The sequence below is a fragment of the Phaeoacremonium minimum genome (genome assembly GCF_000392275.1).
Source record: "Phaeoacremonium minimum UCRPA7 unplaced genomic scaffold PA7_03_scaffold_454, whole genome shotgun sequence".
NCBI lineage: Eukaryota > Fungi > Ascomycota > Sordariomycetes > Togniniales > Togniniaceae > Phaeoacremonium > Phaeoacremonium minimum.
In genome coordinates, this window is record NW_006921356.1 from 26,133 (window position 1) to 53,968 (window position 27,836).

The 27,836-nt window shown below is 52.4% G+C and overlaps 3 protein-coding genes across 3 annotated transcripts; 1 reads left to right on the top strand and 2 right to left on the bottom strand.

The window, feature by feature from the left end:
* Positions 1 to 15,232: 15,232 nt before the first annotated feature.
* UCRPA7_6132 (putative glycoside hydrolase family 47 protein) lies at positions 15,233 to 17,920 on the top strand (the record flags this gene model as incomplete). The annotated part of the gene is made up of 1 exon (XM_007918672.1): positions 15,233 to 17,920. One exon carries the CDS (start codon positions 15,233 to 15,235, stop codon positions 17,918 to 17,920), a length of 2,688 nt encoding a protein of 895 aa, XP_007916863.1.
* Positions 17,921 to 18,631: 711 nt separating this feature from the next.
* UCRPA7_6133 (putative adenine phosphoribosyltransferase protein) lies at positions 18,632 to 19,482 on the bottom strand (the record flags this gene model as incomplete). The annotated part of the gene is made up of 2 exons (XM_007918673.1): positions 18,632 to 18,780; positions 18,957 to 19,482. The coding sequence occupies 2 exons, from the start codon at positions 19,480 to 19,482 to the stop codon at positions 18,632 to 18,634; spliced, it is 675 nt and encodes a 224-aa protein (XP_007916864.1).
* A 5,394-nt stretch (positions 19,483 to 24,876) lies between these two features.
* UCRPA7_6134 (hypothetical protein) lies at positions 24,877 to 26,908 on the bottom strand (the record flags this gene model as incomplete). Its single annotated transcript, XM_007918674.1, has 4 exons — positions 24,877 to 25,465; positions 25,537 to 25,714; positions 26,329 to 26,402; positions 26,502 to 26,908. The coding sequence occupies 4 exons, from the start codon at positions 26,906 to 26,908 to the stop codon at positions 24,877 to 24,879; spliced, it is 1,248 nt and encodes a 415-aa protein (XP_007916865.1).
* Positions 26,909 to 27,836: the final 928 nt, after the last annotated feature.

The window sequence follows — 27,836 nt, forward strand, 5'->3', positions numbered from 1 at the left end:
GCGGGCCTTCATCTTCGTCTCGCTGGCTTCTTCGATTCCAGCACAACGCCTGGTTATATGGATGATCTAATGGGATTGTGGCGAGCGACTGTCAGCTTTCTCGACTACATCATCGAGAGTGATAATGTCTCATCTCCGCATGAACACATCGGAGGAGATATCCTGAGATATGCTTCGAATTACATCCAACAAATGTTAGTCGCTGCGGGCTTTGCTCTGCTCAAGTTGTTGAGATCGTTCTTTTCAAAGTCAATCGATTTTGAGCGTGGTCGAACACTGTTCCATCGGACTATTCAAGCTATTAGAACTGCCAGTGTTGTGAATAATGATCTCAACTGGAGACTGGCAGAGCTCATGGTTCAGATGTGGAACGGGGCTCGACTAGAGACCAACAATCAAGCGTATCATGACGACGATCCTCTATCAGACATTGACGATAGTTTGCAGCTGAAGGTGCGATGTAGGCACAGCATGAGTTTGGTCTATGACTCGATTTGGCACTGGAGGGAAGAGTACCAAGCCAGAGGACGAGGTACTCTGGACGGTGAGCACGCACCGCTTCTCGCGCACGAACGTGCTAATGCGACGAACGCAGCTCTCAAACACCCGACAAACCCAGATTCTGCCAACGAATCTTCAGCATCTTCTACGCACCTGGATAGCACACTGATGCCGCCGACACACACCATCCCCGCCAGCCTATTAGGAACCTCGAACGGAGCGCTCACACCAAGTGGTGCGTCTGGGCTTGGTGGCCCGCAAAATGCAATGCTAAGTGGCATGAACTACGACAACAACAACACAAACTACGACTTTTTTGACCCTCAACACTGGATGTTGGATGGGTTGCTGGATTTCAATTATACCTACGTACCGGAGATGGGTGCATGAGAAGGGTGCATTAAAAAAGGGTGTAGCACCGTACTGGCACCATTATCACAAACAGGTTTGGGAGGTTCGGGAAAATGGCAACTGCATTTATTGGGAGATCCACTGCATGCTTTGACACGTTGGCTTGGCTATATACACCGTAAGATTGCCCTTCAAAGTGATGAGAAATACCTCCCTATATACCATTAAATGGCTGGTGGGTTTTGTCTCTTGGCTTGTGTATTAATCCCCGTCTAATCATTAGCACATACCGGAGACCATAGCAATCAAAAATGGAAAAGTCTGTTCGCCCAAATGAGATTTTCTCCTTGATCATGCCTTGTACTGTGACATGATTAAGTACCTGGACATTTGCGATCCATCTATGATCCCAAGAGTAGGACAATGAGAATAGGTCAATAGTCAGGCTCCCTTTGGTCGGCGTCTCCGGACACGGGCTCGATGCCTGGATGTTTGCTATGGTGAATTTCTATTGTGAGCGAGGAGGCGTCTTTGTGGCGCACTCCGCACTTCTAGAAGGTCTCATGGAAAAGCCATCAAATGACGCCCTCGAAGCTCCGGCTTCGGTCTAGTCCCACTGATCACGACTTACGCCAAGGCCAGGGCCAGATCACAAAGACATGTCTTAACAGCAGCCTGTGACGAGGCGATGTCTTAGTTCGGTGTGGCTCTTGGTGGGCTTGGGGAGGCTTGGGGCGGGCAGATCGCTGATTAGATGGCGCGTAATGGTCTGAGACATCCTACACGTGGGAGGTGAAGTGCGGTGTGTGCCTCTGGGTGCGAAAAGTTTACCTATGTCCAAGTCTGGAAAAGGAAGGCGATACGGCACCTGGGATACACAAACGGAGCACTTTTGAGCTGCGGAAACAAAACTCAGGGGTGGCTTGGTGCATTAAGGTGTGTGTTCACCGTCCGAAGATTGAAGCTTGCAACTGCGTAGCACTGGGCAAAGCAGATCCAAGGGGTTCTCCCGTCAGCTGCTTGGTTTATTTGGAAAACGAGGAGGGCCAATCCAAATGATACAGAAAGACACAAGCATATTACGCAGTGCCACATACATTGCCAATGTGATTGATCCTGCGAGCTTTAGTTGTTGACGAGCAAAATAGGAAGAACTAGCGGTTACTGTTACTGATCAATTCCATAGAAAAGCCTTCGTTGAGGTTATTCAGTAATTTATTTGTCATTCATTGATGAAGATGAACCGGCATTACACTCCTCGATCTACTTTGGGGATGGCTATCCTCGACAATTCAAGCCTGGCGAGATTGCTATAGTCGCATGAACAAGAGCATCCTAGGGTATATGCTAGTCCTCAGCCAGAGTGATAAATGTCAAACCGGCCAGGGTAAAACAATGTCTTCAACGAGGGGATATTACCTAGTCAGGGGGTTTTGGAGCTATACTAATAAACAGTAATAAACAGTTACTTCGTAGGCTGCACATCTTGACTCTCGTTGTTTAGAACATTTAACCCCCCTTGAGGAACTAACGCTTGTTGCCATGATGGAGGCGTACATGCGTGCGCCATTCACCAATGGCTGCCCCAAGTGCCGATATTTCAGTAATCAAGAAAGGTACTGTTTGCATTTTCACTACTGCATGGATAACTGTGCTCTTAGTAAAGGTTCACACCTGATGCCTACCTTAGGGCTGGTTGGTGTGGGACGCTGCACTGAACTTTGTGTTTTCCATTTCTTTTGGATGGGCATCTTTATGGATTTTTGAGCCCCAAGAATGAGAGAGGAAGGGTGGCTTGCGAGATTACTGATCGAGTGGTTCACGACCCCTGTGCGCAAGCGTCTCCTCCTTACCTGACGCACTCGATGCAAGGAGAATCACAGCGGAGGGATTATATGCCCGAAAGCTTTGAGGATGGAGTCACTTACGGACGTACAGTACAAAGCTCATTACACGGGAAGCATAACCAACGAGTGTGACAAGATGCAGAATCAGTGCAGGTGAAGACAAGCATACCACACGTGAAATGAGAGTTTGACATTCGCAGTCATTTTGTGATTATGTGAAGAAGGAATACAAGTAGTCGATACACATCAGATTCGCATGCCAGATCTTGTGAATGATCGATTTACGAAGCTGGGGAAGAGTCAGTGTAATTGTGGCTTTGCAGAGACCGGAGTCAGCAGGGGAGGACTTTATGGGAAAGCAAGAACCGGGAGTAGTGCGGCTGTGCGGCTGTGAACGGTCAGATTAATTGACTATACGGGTGAGGCAGACTTCCAAGCTTAGATTTCTTGAAGTCTGCCCTATCGACATTGAGAGGCGTCACATTCGGTAGATCATTTTTTGTTTGGAATCGTAATAGCAGAAGCGCGTGAGGGAAATCGTTCCTGCTATTGCGAGCTCTGCAGTGTTGTTTGTGTGAGCTTGAGGAAGGCGCGAGACGGCCGGCTACAGAAGCAGGCCTGGCCGCTCTAAGCGCGACCTCAACATTGCCTCCCAAAACAAAACAACACGTCCCAATCGTTCTATATATTTCATGCTTCAGGTGAGCTCCAAGCGCGGAGTAGGCATTCTTTCTGCAAGAGCCAGATTCCTCGAGCTCCAAGCGACCTCGATTCGGACTTTGCAGAGCGCCGAACTGGTCTACCCCCAGCTGTTGCCACACCATGTCACGGTCCCAGAGCTAGTGTGTTACACCACCTCGCAAATGACTGATGAGCCGTATAATATGGCCATTTGGGTGTTATATCCTCCGGGAAGCAATGCGGACAAGGCTGTGGGGGCAGTGAAGAAGTGCCGAAGGTCCGCCGGAAAGAGGAAGGATCAAGAGGGTAGATCGGCTTGCCGAAGACGCAACTGATCGGAACATTACTGTCTAGTACTGTTCCTGTTGCTTCCTGAGAGACTACAGCCGCCACCCTTGAGAAGAGTGTGTGTGTGTCACGATTGGGGGGGTTGTCTAAATTGATCACGCCAAAGGATAGGCTCGTTGATGCCACAAGGACGTGTATGGCATGCAGACACGTCAGCTGAGATGTATACCTGCAGAATAAGAGGGCATCGACCAATGTGGATGCCAGAGACACCAACTACTCATCGTCGAGTTCGAAAGTGCAACAAGAATTCAAGAATTCGGATACTTTGGGCTGTCGATCGGGTGCGGCAGCACCCGCAGCCACTGCACCAGACCATATCCACCCCTTCTAGCCAACAGGCAGAAGGTCTGCTTCTAGTGTCCAGGTAGACATGGGAGCAGTGAGGTCACACTCTCACACCTACCATGGAGAAGACATCCCGACGAGCCGAGAGTCCCGATATACCTGACTCAATGATAAAGTTTCGGAGCATGTGGAGGCCCAGTATGAAAAGTTTAGTCGTCAAATTTCTGTTAAAGTCTGGAACGATCACAGCATCCTATCACAACTCAAGGGTCTTGGTCAAACAGGATGCGACAATCTCATCCGTTAGCGATGGCTCGAGCGTGCCGTCTTTCGAGCCCACGAGTGTCTAAGCTGACAGCATGGGAGGGCTGGTCAGGAAGTGAATAGGTGGCGTCCATTACGGGACCTGAGAGGTCAGGGGGACGGGGGGCGGGATCGAGTGTTAGCGGGACTGCATATGATCTCCGCCAGATTCCAGTCACCATGTCAGCTCATGCCTGTTGGAGGCAGTGAATGTCTCCGTGACTTTTACCGGCACGCCCACTCCATTCACACTTGACGGACAAGACGGAGGGCGGTGCACCTAACTGATTTTGGCCACGCGGCGCCTCTACAACCTTTCTGACGAACTGTTTGCCTGTTTCTCCTGGTCTCGTATCGGTATGCAAGAATAGCGAAGAAAGATTAAAGGAGTACAATGTGAGGTTACAATACCGAAAACCTGTGCCGATTGAGAAAGGAATCGGCCCATCAGGGCATAGTCACGGTCATCAGGGGACCCACGACCTGCTCTGAGTGATGTTCGACCTCTAGAAGAACATCCCGGGGCGGCGGAAGCGCTCGAGTGCGCGAGACAGCGGCAAAATTCGCAATGAATTGTCGTTTTCAGGAACAATCGACAGATTGATGTTGGTTCTGATAACACTCAACGTTGCAACTTGCAAGGAGCAGACGCGGTCGATGCTTACCAGAAGAGAAAAAAGCGCGACAGTGGAACCCCGGGTGCGCAAGAAAGGGGAACGCCAATGGGAGACGGCCCGTATGCGACCCAGGCGCTTCGCTGCAGCTCTTCAGACACTGGAGTATGCGGCCAGAAATGACGTCCCTATCAGGCGTTCTTAGAGAGTGGAGAAGACATGCCACGGTAAACGGCAGGGAGACCATTTAAGGAGGCTCCCGTCGCTTGCAGTGATAGTCTGAGGGAGCGGTCTGTGATAGGAAAGGAGACAAAGAGTAGAAGTGAGCCTTGAGGGTTGAGATGGAGGTCACCCAGCCTGGCTAGACCAGGATAGGGCTGCCACTGCAACACAAAAGTGGGTATAACACACGCTAGACCAAGCAACGCCGTCTTCAATTGGCAGATCAGTGGCGCAGGCGAACAAGGGCTACCCTGGACGAATGTGGGAACAACCAATCTGGCAGGGGCTAGCTGTCGTCCTCCCCACCCTTTCACGATATCAAGGTGTGAGCGTGTATAATGGAGCACTGTTCCTCGCCTCGCCGTTCCGGTTGCATTATCTCTCTAGAAGCGACCATTATTCGGGTCTTGGTTCTATCTCCGTGGCCATCTGGCCGTTGGCTGTTGGCTGAATGAATTTCGACAGTCGCGATGTGGGCCAATTGGGGCCAAGTCACGCATCGAAGCGCTGGCAGAGCGCTTCGCTCGCTCGGTGGTCCAGTCAGAAGGCAGCTGGGCTCCTTAGCGTGTCCCGAGGAGCCGGTACCCCATGCAGTTACCATTCGCTTCCGTCGCCCGCCCCACTTCGTTCTATATTTTACCCACTTCTCTCCCTTTTTTTCTTTTTTTGCCCACTATCAGGCTGTGCCGTCGTGGCCGCGGGGCCACGGACAACTCGGGGACAGATGCGACAAGTGCCTGTTTCGAAGCTCTGCAGTCTTGCTGTGCACTTTGAGTTTCTGGATTTCTGGTTCACTCATCATCTTGTGGCCTCTGGCATCACCCTTTTCAAGCGTTTATGCTCGCACTGTCTGGAGCTTGGCAAGGACGCCGTCCTGTCTCGGGATTTGTGATGTCGAATATAATTTGAGATTGGGTTACCCCTCCCCTACCTATAATGTTGTGTTTTACTGTGGTCGGTGCTCGTTTCCCCAGCAATCATTGCGTCAGATCTTCCCGCCCTCATATCGCACGTCCCATCCCAACATCAATGATCGACAAGGTCGTCGTGCGCATCGGCCCATTACGGCGCAGGACGGGGCTCAGGAGCAAGTTTGGTTCTGGTTCAGGCAGAGTGCAGGTAGCTATACCTGCCGCGCTTCTTGTTCTTCTCTTCAGCAGGGGATTTCCGCGCATTTGACAAATGCGCCCAATCCCGGGGCCGCTCATTCATGCAGCGCAGCCCGGACCCCTGTCGCCTCTTGGGAGCGATTGGCCGTCATACGCCGTTGCCTCGGGCTGTGTGCAGATTCTCCCCCAAAAATCCCCCAAACTGATCGATGCGACCTCGTCCTCCTCCACCACACAGTTTGCGCCGCTTCGTTCTTCTTCCTATGCCGACGAGTCCAAATCCTTTCTTACTATTCTGGATATTGCCGACCTCCGGCTCCTGCTCTTTTGTGGCGCCGCTTCCTGCTTCAAGCAATGCTGCAACCAGGCCTGCATGCAACTGCCAGGGCGATCTCGTCGCTAATTGTGTTGGAAGTCAAGTCATCAGGACATACCCTCCTCTCACTGTGTTTCATCGCGCCCGTAGTAACCTCACGGCTGTTCTCGGGGCCCACCTACCTAATTTCAATTCATCAGACAAGACAGACGCGCAAAGCCAAAAGCGATCACGCTCACATCGTAGGGGGTACATACCTTATGCTATCGCCCTATCCAATGGCCCCTGTTAGTTCCAGTGTTCTAACTGACCTGGGTACCGCGACTTTTGTTCCGCACTTCCGTTCACTGGTACATACCAGGTACCCCTACACAATTCTCAATGCGACGATCCAGACCCTGAGCTCCCGTCCTTTCAGACTTGCCGTCGCGGACCTCCCGCAACGCCCCGTCCTTAAACTTTTCCCTTCCCCATGTCAGGTGAGCAATAGGCCGGTAGCTTCCTCTGCCTGTTTCCTCGGCTGCCAGTACGTACCCCCGTTAAACAGCAAGGCATGTATGCTGCCGGTGCCTCCCGTCAACTCTTTCTCTCCGCCATTCAGCTACAAGGCCCCGCCTCCACCAGTCGCTTTCAAGAGAGCCTTTCCTTTTTCTTTTCCCGGTTCTCCATAGCATATCACACCTGAGCATGCCCCTCCATCTTCGTCTACCTCGTAGGTGCATTAATTTAGCTACGGGGCCTGATCAGAGCAGAGCCACACCCAAGGCTGGCTTGATTGAATCAAGATGTTGTCCAGATATCTTTGTGACTCCTTGTCTGTCTCTCGGAACCGTTTTTGTCTCCGAACTATCTCGACAAACAACCCCTGCACGCACAGTAGTCCATGTATGTACGTGCCACCGTCTTTTCAACCCTTCTGAGCTCATATGTCGTCTTTTGCACCACTCAGACACGTTCGTTTAATCAAACAACCCAGCAGGGATATGTGAACTGAGAGATTTGCTTGCTATCCTTGACGGTAACAGAAATTGTCATTTACGCCAGGCTGCCTTGTCGTCTTCTGTCCTCTCCCCGTCCATGTCATGTCCCGTGCCATACCATGCCAAGGGTCAAGGAACTCTAAAGCAAGGGCTTGACCTGATCGGTGGTCGCGAAGCTGTGACGGTGCCTAGCTCAACCAGACCTTATTGCGGATGAGCCTTGTTGTACCCTACCCTCGTTCCCCCCTGTCTGCTTCCTAGTTGCAGCGCAGCACGCAGTCCAGCAATCAAGGCCCACTCCTGCACTTCCACCTTTAGGCGCTTTAAGACGCCAGATGAAGAACCCAATCTTGCCCTTCGTGGCAGGTCCAACTCATGTCGATGGTACCAACGGTACCTGCCTGTCGTCTGAACTCAGGAGACCCAAGATAACTCTGCTCCCCCCAAAAAACCTCCCTACCTTGACTTAGTTTCCAACGGCCGCACTGGCACCACCTCACCCCCCCTCTAGAGACACAGTTTTTAACACAGTCGGCGGCTATCTTCATGCCGTTTCGCTGATGTACTCTACCTTCCCCTAACTACCCTGCCCCCGCATACTGCGCAAGGATACGCTGCTTAACTGGATGGACATGGGGAGATATCCCGCTAGTCAGGTTCATCAAAGACTCTGAGCGGCCTGCATGAAGGCAATCGAATCTGTCCTAGCTTTACCAGAGAGCTTTCACGCAAACACACCACCAAAAGCCGTTGATCGGATCCACTTCCTCTATACAAAGCTCGACTACCCTACCTCATGGTCCAAACACCCTCGACCGTCTGCCGAGGGTAAGGCTCTTTTTAAACCTGGACTACTCCCCTGCGTTGCTCGACCCATTCATAGACCCCAGAAGGCAGATTGCCTGTCCATCCAGCTTCCCCAGGCAGTATATTCCATATAACTATCGCTTTCATCCAGATTTCTCTCCAAGGAAAGAGTAGATGTGTGCACATGAAAGCATCTTTCTTGAAGCCATCCCTTACAGACAGACCCTTATAGAAAACAAGCACCACCTCCACGCGAAACAATAAAGAGAACGGCATACCGCACCGCATGCATATTCACATCGACATGACAGGCTCCCAATATCTGACCTCGGGTGCACAACAACAACAACAACAACAACAACAAGACAGCATCCAGGTCGACAGCAGCTTGCCTTACCGTAGGACCTCTTCAAGCGGACCGCCGCCTGCTGTTGCCTACTCAACTACCGATCTAACTCCCTCGAGCGCTGTATGTCCCAACTTGACTTCTTTGGCATATACAATGCCAGGACCTTTTCGTTATCAGTTTTGAATGACTCACTCTATCATAGGTCTCGTCTTTCAACATACCCGCAACAACAGACTCGACTCTCCTGACGCCAGTATCCAGTGCTGGTTCTCCGCCACTACACCAGAGACTACCAAAGACGACGTGTGGTTACTACCCGTCTCAAACATCTATAGCCCAACAACCTACGCCGCCTCAGACATCCAGAATGTATTACTCTTATGACATCAACCCGTCAAGCCAAGCTTCGTCGCCAATGACAGTGCATCCTCAAGGGACCCAGCCGGGGTTGGACGTGAACAACTACGCGAACAGCTCCCCAAGAGATGGCTCAGTGCCGGACTTTGTGCCTTACTATGGATCGTATGGCGTCTCGGAGTCCAGCGCTCCTGAGCACAATATTCCTGAGTATGCTCAGCATCCATTCCTGCCTAACATTATGGACGTGGATCCTGCCCCAGTGTGGATGCGACATGCAAATATGAATGTCAACGCGGCCAACTACCCACGTCCAATTGCTCCTTCGCAAACACCGATCCTGGCCCAACCGGACCCCTCAGTATTTAGAGGACACCGCTCCCAAAACATTGAAGACCTCCGAGATCCTGCAATGACTGCCCGCATGAGGGAGCTCCAGCAAAATGGCCTCTATGACAGGGCACGGTCTGCATCTGGTCCAAAGCAGAAAGGGGCACGAAGAAACCAGCCGCCAAAACAACGACGAGGCGCCAAGAGAACCACGCCTTCCAGTGCTAGGTACGACCGCCAAGATTCCCAGGCAAGTGTGACACAAGGGAGCCAGACCTCACCCCCCCAGACTCTGGGACGCGAACCAGAAGAGGAGCTTTTCTATGTAGATTCCGCTCCTGAGGATGAGAAGTATGTCTTCGAATTGCGAAAGCAATATACAGATAAGAAGGGCAAAGGAATGTGGGATGCAATAATTGGCGACTTCGAGAAGAAGTACCAAAGGGTAGAGAAAGCGGCACTACAGATGAAAGTCACCAGAGGTGTATCAAAGTACGCTGCCTGGCCAGAATTTGAGGTAGGTCACCAAACGCGAGTACCATAGCTGTGCAATAACTAACACTAAAAAGAACGAAGCGCTGAGGAAAGGGTTCGAAAAAGCTCACAACGAAATCTGGTCTAGAGTGCTCCTACATATGAAAGAATTTGGGGGCTGTAAAGTTTGGAACTGGAAAGAGCAAAATATCGAGTCCAGAGCTGTGTTCCTGGGCCTCGTGGAGCCCGTCGTTGATGACAAGACCAAGATTCGGAAGCGCCGACAACGAGTTCCGGGTCAACGAAAAGTCAGCGCCCAGGCACAAGCACATGAGCTCCATGTGATTGATTATGCCAATGGGCTCGGAGCACAAATTCCTTCATATGGTGCACACCCTGTTTTCCAGGGAACTCGGCGGCCATCCTACGAAATGCCACTCGAAGACTTCGTGGAGCCGCCACCACAATTCACGGATGAGCAAAAAAGCGAAATTATAGAAAGCATCTTCAAAGATCGTCCCTTGGAGATAGAAGAAACTCCTGAGCCAGGATCCAACATGGAACACGAGTACACTCAAGCAGACATGAAACTAGAGTCCAACATGGACGAGATTTCGGATATCAATACTCAGGGGAGCCAGAGGATAGCTCGCCAGGCTCGTGATCGTATGCTACAGCAGCAAAACCGCCATCATTAGCAGCATCACTGCCTCACGGACGCTAAACTTGCCTGGCGGCTCGAGCCGGCGATTTCAACATCGAGATCGGACATGAGGACGAGAGGAGATCTTTATGCTCACGCATGCTTACAACACTGTCATTACCTAACTACTTATCTGCACTCATGATTTCAACAGGCTTTTTGATGGTACATTGTAGGAGGAATTTTGCGAATTTGGTGTTAGATTGTTGTGTCTTTCAAAAGAGCCTCTCCTTTACGGTATGACTACATACCATACGGATGACAGTGTGTCTACTTGGATTTGTCTTGATTCGCTTTAGTTCGCTTCTTCACACCAGGGATTCTCCCCCAATGCGCTTTTTGCATTTTACTATTTACCTTACATACATTATGATACCATGCAAGATACTTCTCTCGTTTTCCCTCACATTTCGTGCCATCTACCCCTTTCTCTACATAGGGACATAGGGAGGTAGCCTGGGTCGCGATTTGGGCCTGACATCTTCAGGTCCAGGCAGATAGCTTAGACAATCACCAGTGCATGGCATCTCGTTATCGTCACCACACAGGAAAGGGGATTGTCGATTGTCAAGTCGTCAGTCGCCGATTGCTGCCTTGTAGTCTCTGCGGCGCTGCCCGGATCTGAATTATCCAGCTTGAACATCATCGTCATCGGACACGGCCCCGAAATTTCTCGCAATGCAACCTTTGCGCCTAGGCACCCTTGCACTGCCACTGGGGTATTCTGGATCCTGCCCCCTAGGCAAAGACAGGGACTCCCAGCACCGCGCAGGTCCCCGGAAGGCGGCACAGCGTGCCCCGGACAGAAGGATTGCCTTTGATCACCATCCAAGACGGAAAATGCCACCGCTTGCGGCCACGTCCGCACGTGGCAGGACGATTGTGCGCAGGGTGCAGTTGCTGTACGAGCGCCCCATAGTATCAGTATCTATTTTCTTTTGTTGCCCTTGCTTAAGACATGCCATCCATCCAGCCTTGCTGGGACGTGGCGCAGGATCACCGCATTTACAGACGGGGGCAGATACTGCATCGCTACCGGCTTTGTGGGAACAAGATTTGCAATCCTTCTGGTTCGTAAAAGTACCCTCTCTCCTGCTGCTGCTGCTGCTTCTTGCTCCTTCTGCTGTTGCTTGGGAACAGCCGGGTCCACGTCGCAATGCTACTCTACCTAGCGCTTCACATGGCTGGAGTCTCCTGCTGGAAAGCCCCAGCGGATGGGGAACAACAGGGGATGCTTTCATTGTAAGGGGGCAGCCAGTTGACAATACCTGCCACAAATGGAAGACTTGCAGTGCTATGCCCGCACCATTTCTGCACGCAGCTGGAGAATGTTTCCGGCGCAAATTGGCGCGCGCTGGGTTTGCAGGGCACACACGAGGCAGGGCACGGTCAGCACCTTGAATTGGGTCCAGTTCTTTAAACACGCAATCGAGGTCGGCTTCGTCTCTGACACATGTATCGAACCATAAGATCGCCTGCCTGGCCCTGCCTGGCTAGACAGGGCAAGGACAGACTCTATTGTCTCTGCTAGCGATCTCCTATCCTTACCCTTCCCATGGCTCATGGGAATCACTATGTTCTCGGTCGCGGGAAATGCGTGACCGACGGACGTGAAAATGACAAATAGGCATTATTTGCAAACGACATGCGGCGGGGGAGACGGCGAGCGGGACTTGCAGGGGGGATTGATTCTTTAGTTCCGGTGACCATGCCATGCCATGCTTGAGGTGAATTCAACCGTAGATCCGACAGACCGTGGTTGACACAAAGATACACCCATCACATCCTCCCGGCTCCAGCTCTGCGACAAGCCGCTTCTCGCCTTGCTGAAGAGGATGTGCCCTGCCCAGCCGCCTTTAATATCTACACCGGGGTCCGGCAGTCTGGTAGAGAATTGGCAGGTTTATTGGGCGTTGATTGTCTTTGACCAAGTTAAGGCATCTGCATACATGCCAGCGGCGGGTTCTCTTCCTTCGCGCTGCGGCTACTGCATAGGTTAAAGACCGTTGAGGTTTTGGGTGTTGAGCACCGGCAAAAGGGCCGAACGAAAGACGTCCGTCTTCGAACAGCTTCTCTTGCATTGGCAGTAGGCAGGTATGGCCTCGGTGCTTGTCGCTTGCTTGAATTCCGCTCTGTAGCCATCTTGTCTCTAAGCCAAGTCGCCACTTGCTAGCGCTGTTGCCCACTCGTATCAGGCCTATACTGAACCCACTTCTGCTGCACTTGTGTGTTCAGCCCTTGTTCAAAACTACCGTGGACAATGGTCGCCTGCGCTCTTCTGCCAATACACTCCAGTATGGCGACAGCTACCAGGGATGCCTGGATGCGGCCACGTCCCTGGCCTGCTAGATGATGCTTGCTATGTCGTACATCAGAGGACAGTGCGGTCGGCGGTCCTACGATCGAAGTGGTTAGAGTTCACCGCTAAGACTTTTGGTCGGACTGGCCGGCCGGGCGTTAACTCAAGTTTTAGACGGATCATTAACCTCACTAGATGACTCTAGCAAGTGGTAACGGCCGCAAGAGGCTCTCTTTCGCGCTATCTTTCCCCGTAATCCACTATCGTGGCCTAAATTAGTGCAGTGCCCAGAGGCCAGACAGGCGAATGAAGACGTCAATCAACAATGATAGGACGGCTAGTTCAGCTGCCGAACATGGCGCACGCAAAGCATGTGGCATGCATGTGTAATTGAGTGTGTGGGAGGCAGACGGTGTGTGCATGTATGATGGTGAAGGCAGCAGACCTGATCGCCCCCAATAGAGGAGGAGGCAGGATGACAACATCTGCGATCCTTCATCCCTACGAGGCTGGATGAAAGGTTCGATGTGGTCCCTGGGGCCGAATTCGAGAGCCGTTTCAGCTAGGTGTAACTCTCCCTCTGTGTTACGGTGATACGCCCCATTGCGTAGTGGAACAGAGTGTCCGTGTTCAGACCCCAAGACTCCTGTCGTGCGACGCTTCAGAACATTCAGGAACGGATCACCAGGGAACCGTCTACTAGGGCACTCCCTTCAAACGTTCAAACTCTCGATAAGAGTATTGAATCGGTGGAATCTGGCGCCATAACTCGAGGTCACATTGCAGGTGAGTACGCCACTTGCTTTAGCGCGGTGAAGAGCTCTGGATAGCAGCGACAACTAGCTTATACAGTAGCTGGGCAGGCCCTGTGTGGCAGGGGTATCACTGGTAATGATCGACGACTGTCACAGGATACAGAGCTAGGACGATTGTAAGGATTGCCCTGTTTGACAAGCAGATCGTGTGTTCGACTGGAAGCTTGACCTCTTGACAAATGGCGAAACTTGGCGTACAGTGTGTATCTCTACATTGGAGGAGCACATCGTTTGCGGCGATCGACGGACGATGTAGCGGTACGTTTGAAAGGACTGTTTCTCAAATTCCCACTGAAATCTGAAGAGAGACCAAGGATCTGCGATGCCACAAGGGCGTCGTGTGTAGACATGGCGCTTGTGGCTCAACACTCCGGATCTAGAATGACTCTGCCGCTGCGGATGACCTGCTCGGCTCGAAGCTTGCGAGAGTAGTTTAGCCGGCTGGTGGACTCGTCGAGAACTTCGCGGCCCGAGTGAGGACGACACAGCAATAGCCGATGACTTTTGACCTGCTGTGCCATATTCTGACCTTATTGTTACTCAAGAGCACAGGGCATGCTAAAAGGGCTAAATGTAAATAATTGGGGCAAACGAGTTCAGCAAAAGCGAGTCACGTGCTTGGCTCATCAAGGTTATCGTTCGATGCTGAGCCACAGTTGGTAAGCCACAGCTCCGATAGGCCAGGTTTCACAGAGCTCAATCAAGCAAGATGACAGCATCGCGACTTTCCTGATTGAGCTGCCCTTGATCACGGAATCACGTACAATTCCGGCAACAGAGCCATTCGATGCCGCTATGCGACTCTTTTCCTTCTTCTGAGGTGACTGTATATTCTCTTTTTGGATCCTGCGGCCTCGAATTCCCACATGAGTCTTCCCAGTTCTAGCTTCAGGTGAAGCCTCTGCTAGGCATGGAGTGGTTCCGCGCATTGGTAAGCGGCAGCTCCATGTCGAGAGCAAGCTCTGGTATTCTACGCTCCACATCATGTGTCGTCATACTCGTTGTGGTTTTGCTGTGGGCTGGCGAGAGCCATGCCATGTCAGCAGATCAAATTGCTCGTCTGCGCCAGGAGACAGTAGAAATGTTTTATCATGGTTATGACAACTACATGAACATTGCTTTCCCCGAGGATGAGGTGGGTAGCTTCCGGTGGCGCTCTTGTAATGCATAATCGTACTGATTATATTTGACTTTAGTTACGACCGGTATCATGTATTCCTTTGACGCGAGATTCCAAAAACCCTCGAAATGTGGAACTTAACGATGTTCTGGGGAATTACTCCCTAACCCTCATCGACAGTCTCTCCACGCTAGCCATACTTGCGTCCGCCCCTCCAGAAGATGGCAATATAGGCAAAAAAGCGCTGCGCGACTTTCAAGATGGCGTGGCTGCCTTGGTTGAGCAGTACGGAGATGGCACATCAGGCCCTTCTGGCCAGGGTCGACGAGCCAGGGGGTTCGATGTCGATAGCAAGGTGCAAGTCTTCGAGACCGTAATCCGTGGAGTGGGCGGGCTACTGAGTGCACATCTCTTTGCCATGGGAGAACTTCCCATTACCGGCTACAATCCACCCAAGGCCGAAGACTACCTGGAGGTTCGGCCTATCAAATGGCCCAATGGGTTTACGTACAATGGTCAACTGCTCCGTCTCGCATTGGATCTCGCACAGCGTCTTCTCCCTGCTTTCTATACCACGACCGGCATGCCGTATCCGAGAGTCAATCTACGCTACGGCATCCCCTTCTACGTCAACTCTCCTATGCACGACGTTACTCAGGCTGGTGCTCCGACGGGAGAGAGTGGCCCTCCTGAGATCACCGAGACATGCAGTGCAGGAGCTGGAAGCCTTGTCCTCGAATTTACCGTGCTCAGTCGTCTAACCGGCGACCCGCGGTTTGAGCAGCTGGCCAAACGAGCTTTTTGGGCTGTGTGGTACAGGAGAAGCGAGATTGGGCTCATCGGGGCAGGCGTCGATGCCGAGCATGGCAAGTGGGTAGGTCCATACGCCGTCATTGGCGCAGGCGCCGACAGTTTCTTTGAATATGCTCTGAAAACGCACATTCTCCTATCTGGCCATGCGCTACCGAACCGTACTGTGATAAGACCAAGCGACGATGACTATTGGATGGACCCAAATATCATCTATGAGCCATTGAGTGACGAGGAGAACTCTCCCGATTCATTCCTGGAAGCATGGCATCATGCGCACGCTGCGATCAAAAGGCATCTCTATAGCGACAAGGACCACCCACATTATGTCAATGTCAATCTATGGACCGGATCTATCGCTTCTAACTGGATCGATAGCCTTGGAGCGTATTATTCTGGTCTGCTCACACTGGCTGGGGAGGTGGATGAGGCCATCGAGACCAATTTGCTTTATGCCGCTTTATGGACCAGATACGCTGCCTTGCCAGAACGATGGTCCGTTAGAGAGAAGACAGTCGAAGGGGGTCTTGGCTGGTGGCCTGGACGTCCCGAATTTATCGAGTCTACGTATCATCTCTACCGTGCAACTAAAGATCCTTGGTACCTCTACGTCGGGGAGATGGTTCTGAGAGATATCACGCGCCGTTGCAGGACTGAGTGCGGCTGGGCCGGTCTTCAAAATGTCATTAGTGGTGAGAAGAGCGATCGCATGGAAAGCTTCTTCCTTGGAGAAACTGCAAAGTACATGTACTTACTCTACGACGACCGACATCCATTGAATTCACTGGATGCTGCGTACGTCTTCACCACAGAAGGGCATCCCCTCATCATTCCCAAGAGGCAGAGGAAGCGACCAAGAACGCGCCCTGCCGCGCCTGCGAGTACCAAGGAGGTTGCCGTCTTTCATGATCAAGGCTTCAAAGATGCCTGCCCGGTGCCGCCGAAGCCAACTCTGCTATCTGGGTCGAATGTCGCGGCACGGCCAGACATATACCACGCCGCTAAGATGCTCGATCTGCACCTGATACCTAATTATCACGCTGGCATAGAAGCTAGTGAGAAAGAAGGGGACGTCAAAGCCAAGACCAATTATACCTACTTTCCCTGGACTTTACCACCGGTCATGCTCCCTGATAATGGTACTTGCTCGGTAGTTTCTCAGCCTCTTGAACTCATGCTCGAGTTTGCTTCAAATACCCAGCAAGGTGTCGCTGGTAGTGCGTTCAACTTCATGGTCGCACCTCAAAATCTAGAGAGGCTTACCGCCGACAAGACTAGGGTCTTGAGTCTATCGGGGCTGAAGCTGACAATGCGGCTCGAGGAGGGCATGGAGCAGGGTTGGCGGGTAACCCGGGTGAATGGCATGTATCTCGGTCGTGATGAGAACATCGTATTTGACCGATCGATTCTTGAAGAGGTCTCAGATCCGAGATTCAATCTTGCACGGGATCAGGTCGCAGTCAAGGTCCATCATTTGCATCATATCGACCTAACACCGAACAACGTTACAACAGGAGATGCTCAACTAACATCCGAACAACATCGCGATGCGGAAGAAACTCACATTGCTGTTGAAGACCTGCCTGAGTCTCGCCATCCCACGACGATGGCAGCAGAGATTGGCTCCTTCTTCAAATCTTGGATTCTCCAGATGCTCGACACATCAGACCAGGACCCTAATCACCACGCAAGCGTGGATCTTGCCAACGGTCGCCCTTTCAATCTCATTCTCAACGCGACTGGCATCACTCCCACGGGACTCGGCGCAGCGCCCCTGCCTCCCGTCGACATACCTAGCGGAACGAACATTCCATCCTTTGGCCCCGTCTACGAAAGCTTCTTGCCTTGGTCAAGCGTCTTCGCAGCCGGCGAGGCCTGCTCTGGCATCTTACCGGACGAAGCTCCCAGGGAGCACCAGGTCATCGTGATCCGGCGGGGCGGGTGCTCATTTAGCGAAAAGCTCGCCAATGTTCCCGCCTACACACCATCCTCGTCCAGCCTGCAGTTGGTGATCGTCGTCTCAGATGACGATGATCCCCAAGGGGGTGCAATACACGGCGATGACGGCAGCTATATCCGACCGCTGCTAGAGACAGTGCAACTAACGCCCGCGGGGATCCCTCGGCGCAACCCCATCGCCATGCTCATGGTGGGCGGCGGCGACGCCACGTACCAGCACCTGTCGCACGCGGTCAAGATCGGCATCACGAGGAGGTACTACGTTGAGAGTCAGGGCGTCCGCGTGAAGAACATCATAGTGGACGACGGGGACGCGCTGTCGCTTCCGAGGATCTAGAAGATCAAGAGGGCTCATGCCATGCGAAGTAAACAGGGTTGTATCGATGATCGCCTATGAGGCGTTGAGGTGGTGATACCAAACATACTTATTATGACTTATATGGCTAAGTAAAGGGGTGCAATGCCCGTAGAGATGCATGAGTAATATACGGTTGACGAGCACGTCAACACAATGTACATATTGATAAAGAACGAATCGCGCTTGAGGATGTCATGAGACATGAATAGAATTCTTTGTATACCGCATACCTGGTGCCTTGGAATATCGTGCAAAAGGTGAAGACATTCAGTGCCATGTCAGGAGCTGATTGGCCCCCTTGGTTGTATATTGTGACCTTGTAGAATGGGGCTGATTTCTCAAATCTCTCAATCGCCCACACATGAGAATCTCGCCCCAAAATCTATAATGCTCATCCGTTCTTCCCCAGTCCCAGAAAAAGAGCAAGCAGCCAACTTTTGATACCAAAAACGCCAGATCTGTGTGTTCGTGGCAAAGACCACCTCGTGCCGTGCGCTGCCAAAATGAAACGGGTTCTCGAAGACCACGGAAATCCTTCCCATGTAAGCCGCCCATTACCCAAATCTTCCCGTATTACATCCTTGGAACAAAAACACACCCATGCTCATGCAGGGTATTAGGACAGAGTGTACGATGCTGAGGCACTTTGAACTGGAAAGAAAAAGCCTCCTGGTCAGGACTTCTCCCGCTTCAATCCGCCTCCTCCAGAAGTGTGACGATAGGTACATCGCCCAGCTTCTCTCGGCCCTTGAGGAAGGAAATTTCCACAATGAATAGGTAGCCTACCAAGGTACCTCCAAGCTGCTTGACGAGATCACCAGCGGCAGCGGCAGATCCACCTAATCGTCATATTAGTATGGGCCATCGTGTTCACATTGGATGAAGAGAAGGTGATGGGCAATCCAATCAAGATAGGGTGTTCTTGTCCCAGACAGTTTAGAAAAGATGATGAGGGCTCGAACCTCGCCCAGAATCATGGCACACTTTAAACAGCAAGAGAGATCCTCAAACTTACCAGTTGCAATGATATCATCAACCACCAGGACCTTCTGGCCTGGCTTGATTGAACCTTCCTGCATTTGGAAGTAATCTGCGCCATATTCCTTCTCATACGCCGCGGTCACACAGGGACCGGGCAGCTTGCCCTTCTTCCGGACAGGAACGAAGCTAGCATCAAGCTTGAGGGCCAGGGACGGACCAAAGAGGAAGCCTCGAGCATCTAGGCCAACAACAACATCGGGCTTGACAGCAGCGTTGGACTCGCCGAAGTGCAGGAGCTGCAGTTCCAGCGAGCGCAAGAGGGTGGCATGGATGGAGGGGTCCAAGAACCACGGCATGATATCAATGAAGTTGATGCCCGGGATCGGGAAGTCGGGGAAGCGACGCAGCGCATTGTGTAGGCTTATCTTTGTACTGGCGAGTTCGGCGGCGGCGGGGGAGGAGGCGGTGGGCTGTCGTCCCGAGGCATCTTCGGCGGGATTTGCGATGGCAGGATCTGAACTGGTGGCCAGCTTGCTTTGGGCTTCAGCCGGCGAGGTCATGTTGGGGAGAGAGAAGAGAGAAGAGGAAGAGGAAGGAGAGGCAGGAAGAAGCGGTAGAGAGGAATCGTATCTAAGAGAAATTTGTTGGCGGCCCCAGGTTGGAGGGGGTGTAGTCACGAAAGGCTTGGGTGTAAGTGGGTAAGAGATTATCGAGGTGGTAGGTAAGACAGGAGGAACATCCGTGGTGTAGAGAGACAGGGAGGGTACTGTAGCAGCCAGGTAGACTTGGAGTATCTGCTGCAGAGCAATGAACAGGACCAGGCAGCCTCAGGAGACGGACGGACGCAATAAACCGTAACAACCGCAGGAGCGAGCAAGCACTGGAGACGGACGGCGGACGGAGAGACAGCATGAGAGAGCGTGCGCGCGCGCAGAGAAAAAAACCCAACGGCCCTTGTCCAGGATAAGAAGGAAAACGAAGCTAGCAGAGGCGGGAGTGGAGTGTAACGAGCAGGGAGGCCGGTCGGTGTGGCCCGAGTAGAGCAGGTCCACAGGCAAACGAGGGCCCGATTAGGCCAGCTGGTTGGTGGTCTCTGGCCCGTAGTGGTGGTGGTGGATGATAAAGATGGAGAACAGGAGACCTGCTAGAGACTCGCAGAGACGTCTGTCGTGCTTGAGCAGTGCCGTAGTGCAGGTATTCGGAGATTCCTGCTCTCACGGCTCCCCACCTTGGCTGCGGTGCGATGCTGGCTGGCTGTCTGCCCTCCGTTGCCTTTGCTTCTGCTGCGAGACGAGGGACACTGCGGCCTCCGTGCTTGAGCGCACAGCTCGCGGGTTGTACCACTGTCTGTCGGCTTCGCTATCCGTCCGGCCCAGCACATATACACTGACTAACAAGAAGTCGGTCAGCAAGAATAGCAGAAGCGTAATAGCAAAGAGTAAGCTTGGGCTGTCGGAGGTGGGATGTAAGTCGCAGAGGCACAGAAAAAAAAGACAACCCCCGCCAAACCCCACCATACGACCATCCCGACATTAGCGCTAAGATCAGCCATTTTCTCCCGACGCTCAGGCCAGGGCAGGGCACGGCATCCTTCCATATCGCTCCCTGTCTATGCTGTACGGTTCGGTGCTGTAAGTACCTTACTCGAGTTAGTCTCGACCGGAGGCTTGACGATAGACTCAGGATTAGCAGACAGTAATGTGTTAGGTTCCAGCCGGCGCGCGACACTTCACCATCAGTGAGCGGGCTTGAACTAGTAGAGGTAAAGTTAGAATTTCGCCCAAGGTACCTAGGTCGGTAGATAGTCAACTTGCCTTATCTCAGGCAAGCCTTGTCCCCAGCTGATAGGAAGGAGATAGATATGTACCCCTTGATAGCTGCCTTGCCATCAGATAATTAGAGGTCAGACAAGGTGAAGCATGCAAGTCAATCTGTGAGTCAGTAAGTCCAAGTATGAGTAGGCAAGAAACACAGCACAGCCAGCCTTCTGCTGCCACCTGTCTGCAAATGACGACTTCGAGCTTGCTTTGGTTCTACGCCGTTCGACGCAGAGAAGCCAATGCACACCTGCACCCCATGAAAATACACCAGATCTATGCCTGACTGGTCCTCCAGCAGCACCAGTAGCAGCACCAGCAGCAGGCGGCGGCGTTGACTGGGGTCTCTGCTGCATGCATCCTGTAAGGCAAATGCAAGTCCTTTTGTGCCTCCTAGAAGTGTCAATCGCAAATGCAGCGGCGGTGGTATGGGCGCCGGTTGTTCTCGCCTTGACAGATAGAGAGAGGCACCTCGTGAGGTCTTGAAGACAAGCACATAGAGCGGCTGAAGCAAGTTCCACGCCCCAGGGCCGTAGACGTCTCTGCGTATCTTATTGCAGATGCAGACGGGCTAAGATCAGCAACGTGCTGCATAGCAACCTCCATGAATGCCATGTCGGCCGGCCGGCTTCAGGACCGGGGTGGATGTGTTGATGAGATGCTAGCAAACCTTTACCCAGGTAGACATCTACCTTAGGGCAAATGGTAGCTTATCTGTCTGCACGTTGTTGTTTTTGTTTTACCTAAACGTCAGGAGAATGGCTGCCTTCTAATCCGTAATGCTCAAGTAGTATGGCCTCGAGGGGTGCTCCTTCCTACACGTGGATTTGGGCCAGCTTCTTATTCCCCCAACAAATGGCCAGCCGCTCAGCAAAACAAGCTTGCTCTTTCCGTATAATTCCAGCACTGCATTCGAGGTTGAGACGTCTCTTCGCTTCCGCGAATGGCCGGGAATGACACTATACAAGGGGTTGCTCTTGCCATTTTGTCCACCATCCATGGAAGGTACAGCATGATACAGTGAAGTACTTGCCTTGGTAGGAGCGTCCGTGAACAGGATGTGCCACCATGGAGGGGTAGGTACGACCCAGTAGCCACCAAGTCCCATCCTGATAGGGAAACCCCCAAACTGCCACTTTCCTGTACTATCTCTTTCTAATCAAGGTGGTGCTCTCCTCTGTAGAACCCGGAAGACACATCTTAAACATCCGGGGTCTTCTCGAAGTACCTAATCTGCTAACTACACCTTATTCTTGCATTGCTGCAACATTCTCATGTCTCCATTTCATGACTATTTACAGCAGTGCCCACTCGAGCCAGAGTGCACGATGCTACGCCAATAACCCACCTTGATGGATCCCCCATTCATGCTCTAACACTGGCCTTGTCCAGATGCCAGCAGTTCCTGATGACAGCATCACGGCATCCGAATCAATCTCTAACAGACGAAACTCGCAGTGTGGGGCTCAACGGACAGCATCGTCTCATCATCTCATCAGACGGTCTCATCGCCAACTACCACCTCTAACCAGCATCTCCTCGCATCGAATCAAGGCTCTCGCGGCCAGATGGCCCCCACACTCTGAGCATTTTTGCCGATACAAGCTCACCACTGTCATTGTGCAATAGCAGCCTGCGATTCGCAAGCACCGCGATGGGATGACGGAATGTACCATCTATGTATTGCAAGCAGTCCTGCTCTGGTCACCCTCCATCACGGCCTCCTCCCGTCCAACCCGACTGCACAGCAGCGCCCAACCCGATAGCGCGCTCACTTGTCATATTCCCGTCACCGGGGTTCTCCCTTGTCGCTGCCCTCCATCATGACTCTTCTGTCAGTTCTAGGGCACCCCCCTGACGGACCGTGACCGTTGACAGAACCGATTTGAATACCGAAAACAGCTTCCCGCTTCTGAGAATGACATCCATCCATAGCACACCTCCCTGGCAACAACAACGACGACACAAGGACGAGTTTATATCTCTACGGGCTATCTGTCTTATGACGCTCTTCGCTTAGAAACATGCCACCGCCGCCAGCTAGGCTGCATCATGTGTACTAGATTTTGAGAAATCTCTTCTAAGTTCTATCTCGATTGCTCTCGCCGTTGGCCAGTGCCGGGGCATTGACTGAAGTCTATTCTTATGCAGAAGATGTTACGTGTGACACCTCATACCTGCTCATCTGCGACTTCATGATTCATATAAATCCACTCTTATCCCTCTACAGTGTCCATTTCATTCACATTGGCCAAAGCTCCTCCACTGGCCCGCAGCAAGTAACTTCAGGCGGCACAAAGCGGCGGCAAGGTTACTACAATTACGATCAAGTGAAAAGGCGTGGCTTCGATTAAAGCATATCGTTGCTCTCCTAACGATAATAAAGATCGCTGTGATTGAACACCTACTATTGTTGCTTACGCCGCTAAGTCGATAATTGTCGCAAAGGCGATACCCTCAGATATCGTCACATGTGTTTTGATTCATCCAGCCGTTGAGTTTGTCAAACCGTGTCTGGTCATATCCATTTGATTTGCCGTTTCATTTATCGTCGGGCAGAGCGGACCTGGCGAACCAGGTTCTCTCATCATCTGTGCAACCTTCTCTTTCTGGCTGCCTTTCAAGACCTAGTATCTTTCTTTACGGGTGTAAGCCGAGGATTCAAGCGAGCGCATGCGTTGTGGCGGCTTGGATACCCTGGCATTTTACAAACTCGCAGCGACAATATGGTTTTTGGGCTAGATCTGACCTCCATTGTTGCATCAACATCAGTCGTCGATTCTCTGCATTAGCGCTTGATTCATTCTCCGAGGACTACCTGTGCGCCGATTACAGCTCTAGTTAGCTGCCGCTCAGCACCAATACTGCACTCTTTTTAGAGCAGGACAATGAAACCGCGATGCAATTCAATATCGCGCCGGTCATCTCCTAATCAGGTGTGTGTCAGTGAATCACAACCTGGTTCTCAGAACGCTCTTCACCGCCAATTCGAGCCATTCAAGCGATTGGCCCGATCGAAGTTAAAAGCCCAGATATATGCTTAAATGGCTCAAATTGAACGCGGTAGGGGGCGGGAAAGGCTCGGCCAAACCATCGAGATGAGAAAAACCCGGCTGTGGGCTTTACAGCGAGTGTCTTGGTGGAACCCGATCCGGAGTGCGGATTACGGAGCCTTATCAACGCCAACCCAGAAGTTATCGTCTTACACGCCGAGATCGTCCCGTTGATTGGAACGGAAGTGGAACACTTAGGATTCAGCGCGCATCCACAAATCGCCCGATATATGTGTGGTTCAATCTCCCGATACTTAGTCATTATCGCTGTTGTCGCTGCTGTTGGAGCCCAACGACGCCTGCCGGGAGTGTGTCTAGGTAAGGCTCGGTGATGGATGAGTATACACCACCCCCTTTGCCCTGATACAAACCTGTCAATGACGGGTTCCGGGGTCGTGTTCGGAGGTTGGAGGGTGGGACAGCAGCTGCACCTGGCCGGATCTGCAATGGAGGCAATCTGATGGAATTTGATATCGGCAGCCTTCCCGCGTTTACGGGGATGGATGCGGCAAGGGGATCTGCGGTACGTCCACGGATAAGAATACCAGGCCGCCTGTGTGTCTTCCGGACCTGTCAAAAGCACCTACCCGCCAGCATCGGCGCGCTTTTCCTTCCCCATATCGCGGCAAGCTGCCTTTTCTCGCAATCCCGACAGCAAGAGCCCGATGTCTGACAATTACCCGTACAAACTTGATGTTTGATTTTGATAGATTTAGTACTAGAGAACACGATCCGGCAGTGCTCCGGCCCACAATGAAGAAACTTGATCAATTACAGGGGATATCTCTACTACTCTGATGACTCGAAAACGATCTAGAAGGGTATCATTATCATCTTGCCCGCCATCTAATGCATGAAACGTAAAGTGAAACTCTGAGCTATGCCAGTATTCGAACCATCCATGACTCTCTCCTAGAGGAGACGAAACTAAATGCAAGTAACAAACAATTAATGAACACATCCCCACTTGTTGAACAAGCGAGCTCCTATATGCTATAATGAAGGCCTCGGGGGGATAGAGTTTTATACGGTCAACACAGACCCATGTGCAACTGTTTTAACACGAAACGTGAAGCAGCTCTGCCTAGCGGAACTGTAACCGGATGATTGAGAACAGCATGTTCTGCAGCACATGCAACATGACCGCCACGCTGGTGGGCAGCAGCTCCGGCCACACGGCGAGGTCGAGCTTGCCCTCGGTGACGACGTTGACGCCGAAGATCCAGCGGATCAGGCCGGCGACGACGAAGCTCGCGACGAGCTCGCACGCCCACGTGATGCTGGAGGCGTAGAAGGTCAGCTGGAACGTGTACTCGTCCGGGTTGCTGGCGGGCTGGTCCTCGGCGGCGTCGTCGAAGGAAAAGTACGGGTAGACGTCCCGGTTGGCGCCAAAGTGTAGCACCACGACGGAGCCGAGGAAGGTGAGCATGCTGGCGTTCTCCGCGAGGAAGCGTATGAAGACGTTGCGGATCGCGAGCTTCTGGTAGGCGCCGTAGGACTGGCCGTTGAACTTGAGCACGGTGAGGAGCCAGTGGAAAGGCGCGGACATGAGGATGGGCGTGATGACGATGAGGCTGGTGGAGGAGAGGACTTGCAGCAACACGAACTGGGAGGGCGACCGCAGGCGGGCGTACAGAGCGCGGACGTAGGTTTGATATGTCAGCATGAAATATCTGTGCCAATTGGTCAGTATTGATGCTTCGGAGCAAAACAATCTTGATGTCAACTTTTTAGGAGCACGCACAGTTTGAATATCCAACTCAGAGGATAGCTTCCCACCCGCTCTCCTTCGTTGCCTCCCAAGATCCAGCCTGTGAGGCCATCCAAGAGATGCACGGTTAGAATCCATCCGTAGACGTATACGACGGTGTCAAAATTCTTATGCGGCAATGTGCGCAAATAAATCTCAGCGTACGCCTCTCCTATCACGTACGCCATGAGTCCTATGAAAAGGGCGAGACAAAACCAGATGAAGCGCACGAAGCTAGCTGGTAGCCACCGCCGGCGCATGCGAACAGGCAGAGATGGAGCTGACTGTTCTGTGACATGTAGGGCGGCATCCATGTCGTCCCAGTTCACAGCGGGTCGTGACCGGCGAGCATCTCTTCGTGTCAACGTGTCAGGCTCGCCTGTCCACCATGACGAGGTAAAGATGCGCTGGGTCTCGGAAAGTGAGTGCCGTAGGCTCAGGTGCCGTTCATTATTCATGAGAATACAAAAGGCAATAGCGACGGGCATAGCCATGATAATAAACGTCCAGCTGATCCAGGCCGTGTTATGAACGGTCAAGAAGCGAGTTTCCGGGATGAAATAGATCGGCACAGGAATCGCTATGGACATTATGGCAATGGCGGTAACTGTCACAGGAAAGCCAAGTGATGATGGCCACCAGTTCAGGCTGTACAGGTTGAAGACCTTGGTGATCCAAATCAGGGCAGTCATATTATAGAAGCCATAATAGACGAAAAGGAAGAACCAGAAGTTCACCTGCACTCGAGCCTCACCGTGACCAGGCGCCTTACGCCTCGACCCGGACTCACTGAATGCATGATCTTGGTTATCCTCCGGTAGCGGATATTGCGGGAATGGTAGAGCACACCAGCCAACGGCCTGAACGATGTCATGTTAGTCTAATAGCCCGCTCCCAGTAAATCGGAACACGAGTATTCAAAGGAGAGCCTCACCAGCGCGGCCGGTAGCACCACCAACACAAACCAACGACTCCACCAAACGTCTGCAACCTTTCTCACAGCAGCCTGCTTTGGCGTCACCCACAGATCCTCCATCCTACGCCATATTCGGTGCGTCCATCGCACTAGCCAGCTCTCATCTCCGTCAAGCTCTTCGCCGTCTGAGTCGTCTTCGTCATCCGCATCCTCAAGTTGCTGCGCAAGAAGCGCACCGTAACCGATATGCACGCTGCCTCGCCAGGGAATCAAGCCGGCGAGCTGTCCCCCGACGCCGCCTCCGCCGCCGCCAATGCGACGAGCATAGTTGCTGTTCTGGTCTGTCCGCGGGACGGCACGGAAGCGTCCCAGGAGCGGTGACGCATCGTTGGCGTAGCTGTGACGCGGAGCAGACTCATTGCCCTGGTCGAAGGAGAAGAAGGGCGGCATCGCGCACCCGCGCCGTCGTTGGGCGCCGCGGACTAAGCTTAGCGGGCTTCCGCGCGTTCCAGCTATCTCGTAGCTGAGGATGTCCTACTAGCGCTCGGTCTCGGTGCGTTTGTTTCGCTCGGCATCCTTCGAATCGTACAGCTGTTAATCTGGCAGCCTGATGGCGATGCTGCTGCTGGCGGCACTACTACAGCTACCGCTTATCGCGGTGGGATGGCAAGTTGTGATGACGTTGGAGAGGGCTTTCTTGGGTCAGACGCCGCAACCCATTGTTTGGAGTCGAACGGGCCGGGGGAGGGCTCGGACCAGCCGAAAATGCAACATTGCGCCAAACGAGTGGCTCGTGCCGTGGGACGGCCCCTACCTTAGGTAAGTTGGAGCGCGGTTAGCGGTGGCCGTGCAGCGCTGACAGGTCCGCTAATCCGCCTTGCCTGGAATGCTGAAAGCCTGAAACTGGCTGAAGTTGGGGGGGGGCCACGCCCTGTCTCAACGTTCCAGGATAGGTAGGTCTCTAGGTAGGCCTACGTCACTAGAATGGTAAATCCGAGTTGACATGTGACACAAGCGCTCACGATAGCTTCGCCCTCCGTGCCAAAAGGTGGAATTGACACGGCTGTTGTGTAACGAATGTCGAATACGTTTTATCGTCAAGAAAGCCATTTTGGGCGTTGCAGACGAAATTGACGGGTTAGGCATCAATGTTTTGAAGTATGCTCTCAGATCTTGTGTAGGACAACATCTTCGTCCTGCCTGACTGCAGCTGCGCACGCATGCATGCAGAAACGGCTTGTATTTAATACAGTACAGAAACGCAGCTATTGAGCGTATATTCATAATGCGTGACAAGTGCCAAATCTAAACATGATCAGGTCATTGATCTAAGTCTTCGCCGATCTCATCCTCTTCTTCCTCGTATATCTCCGAATCT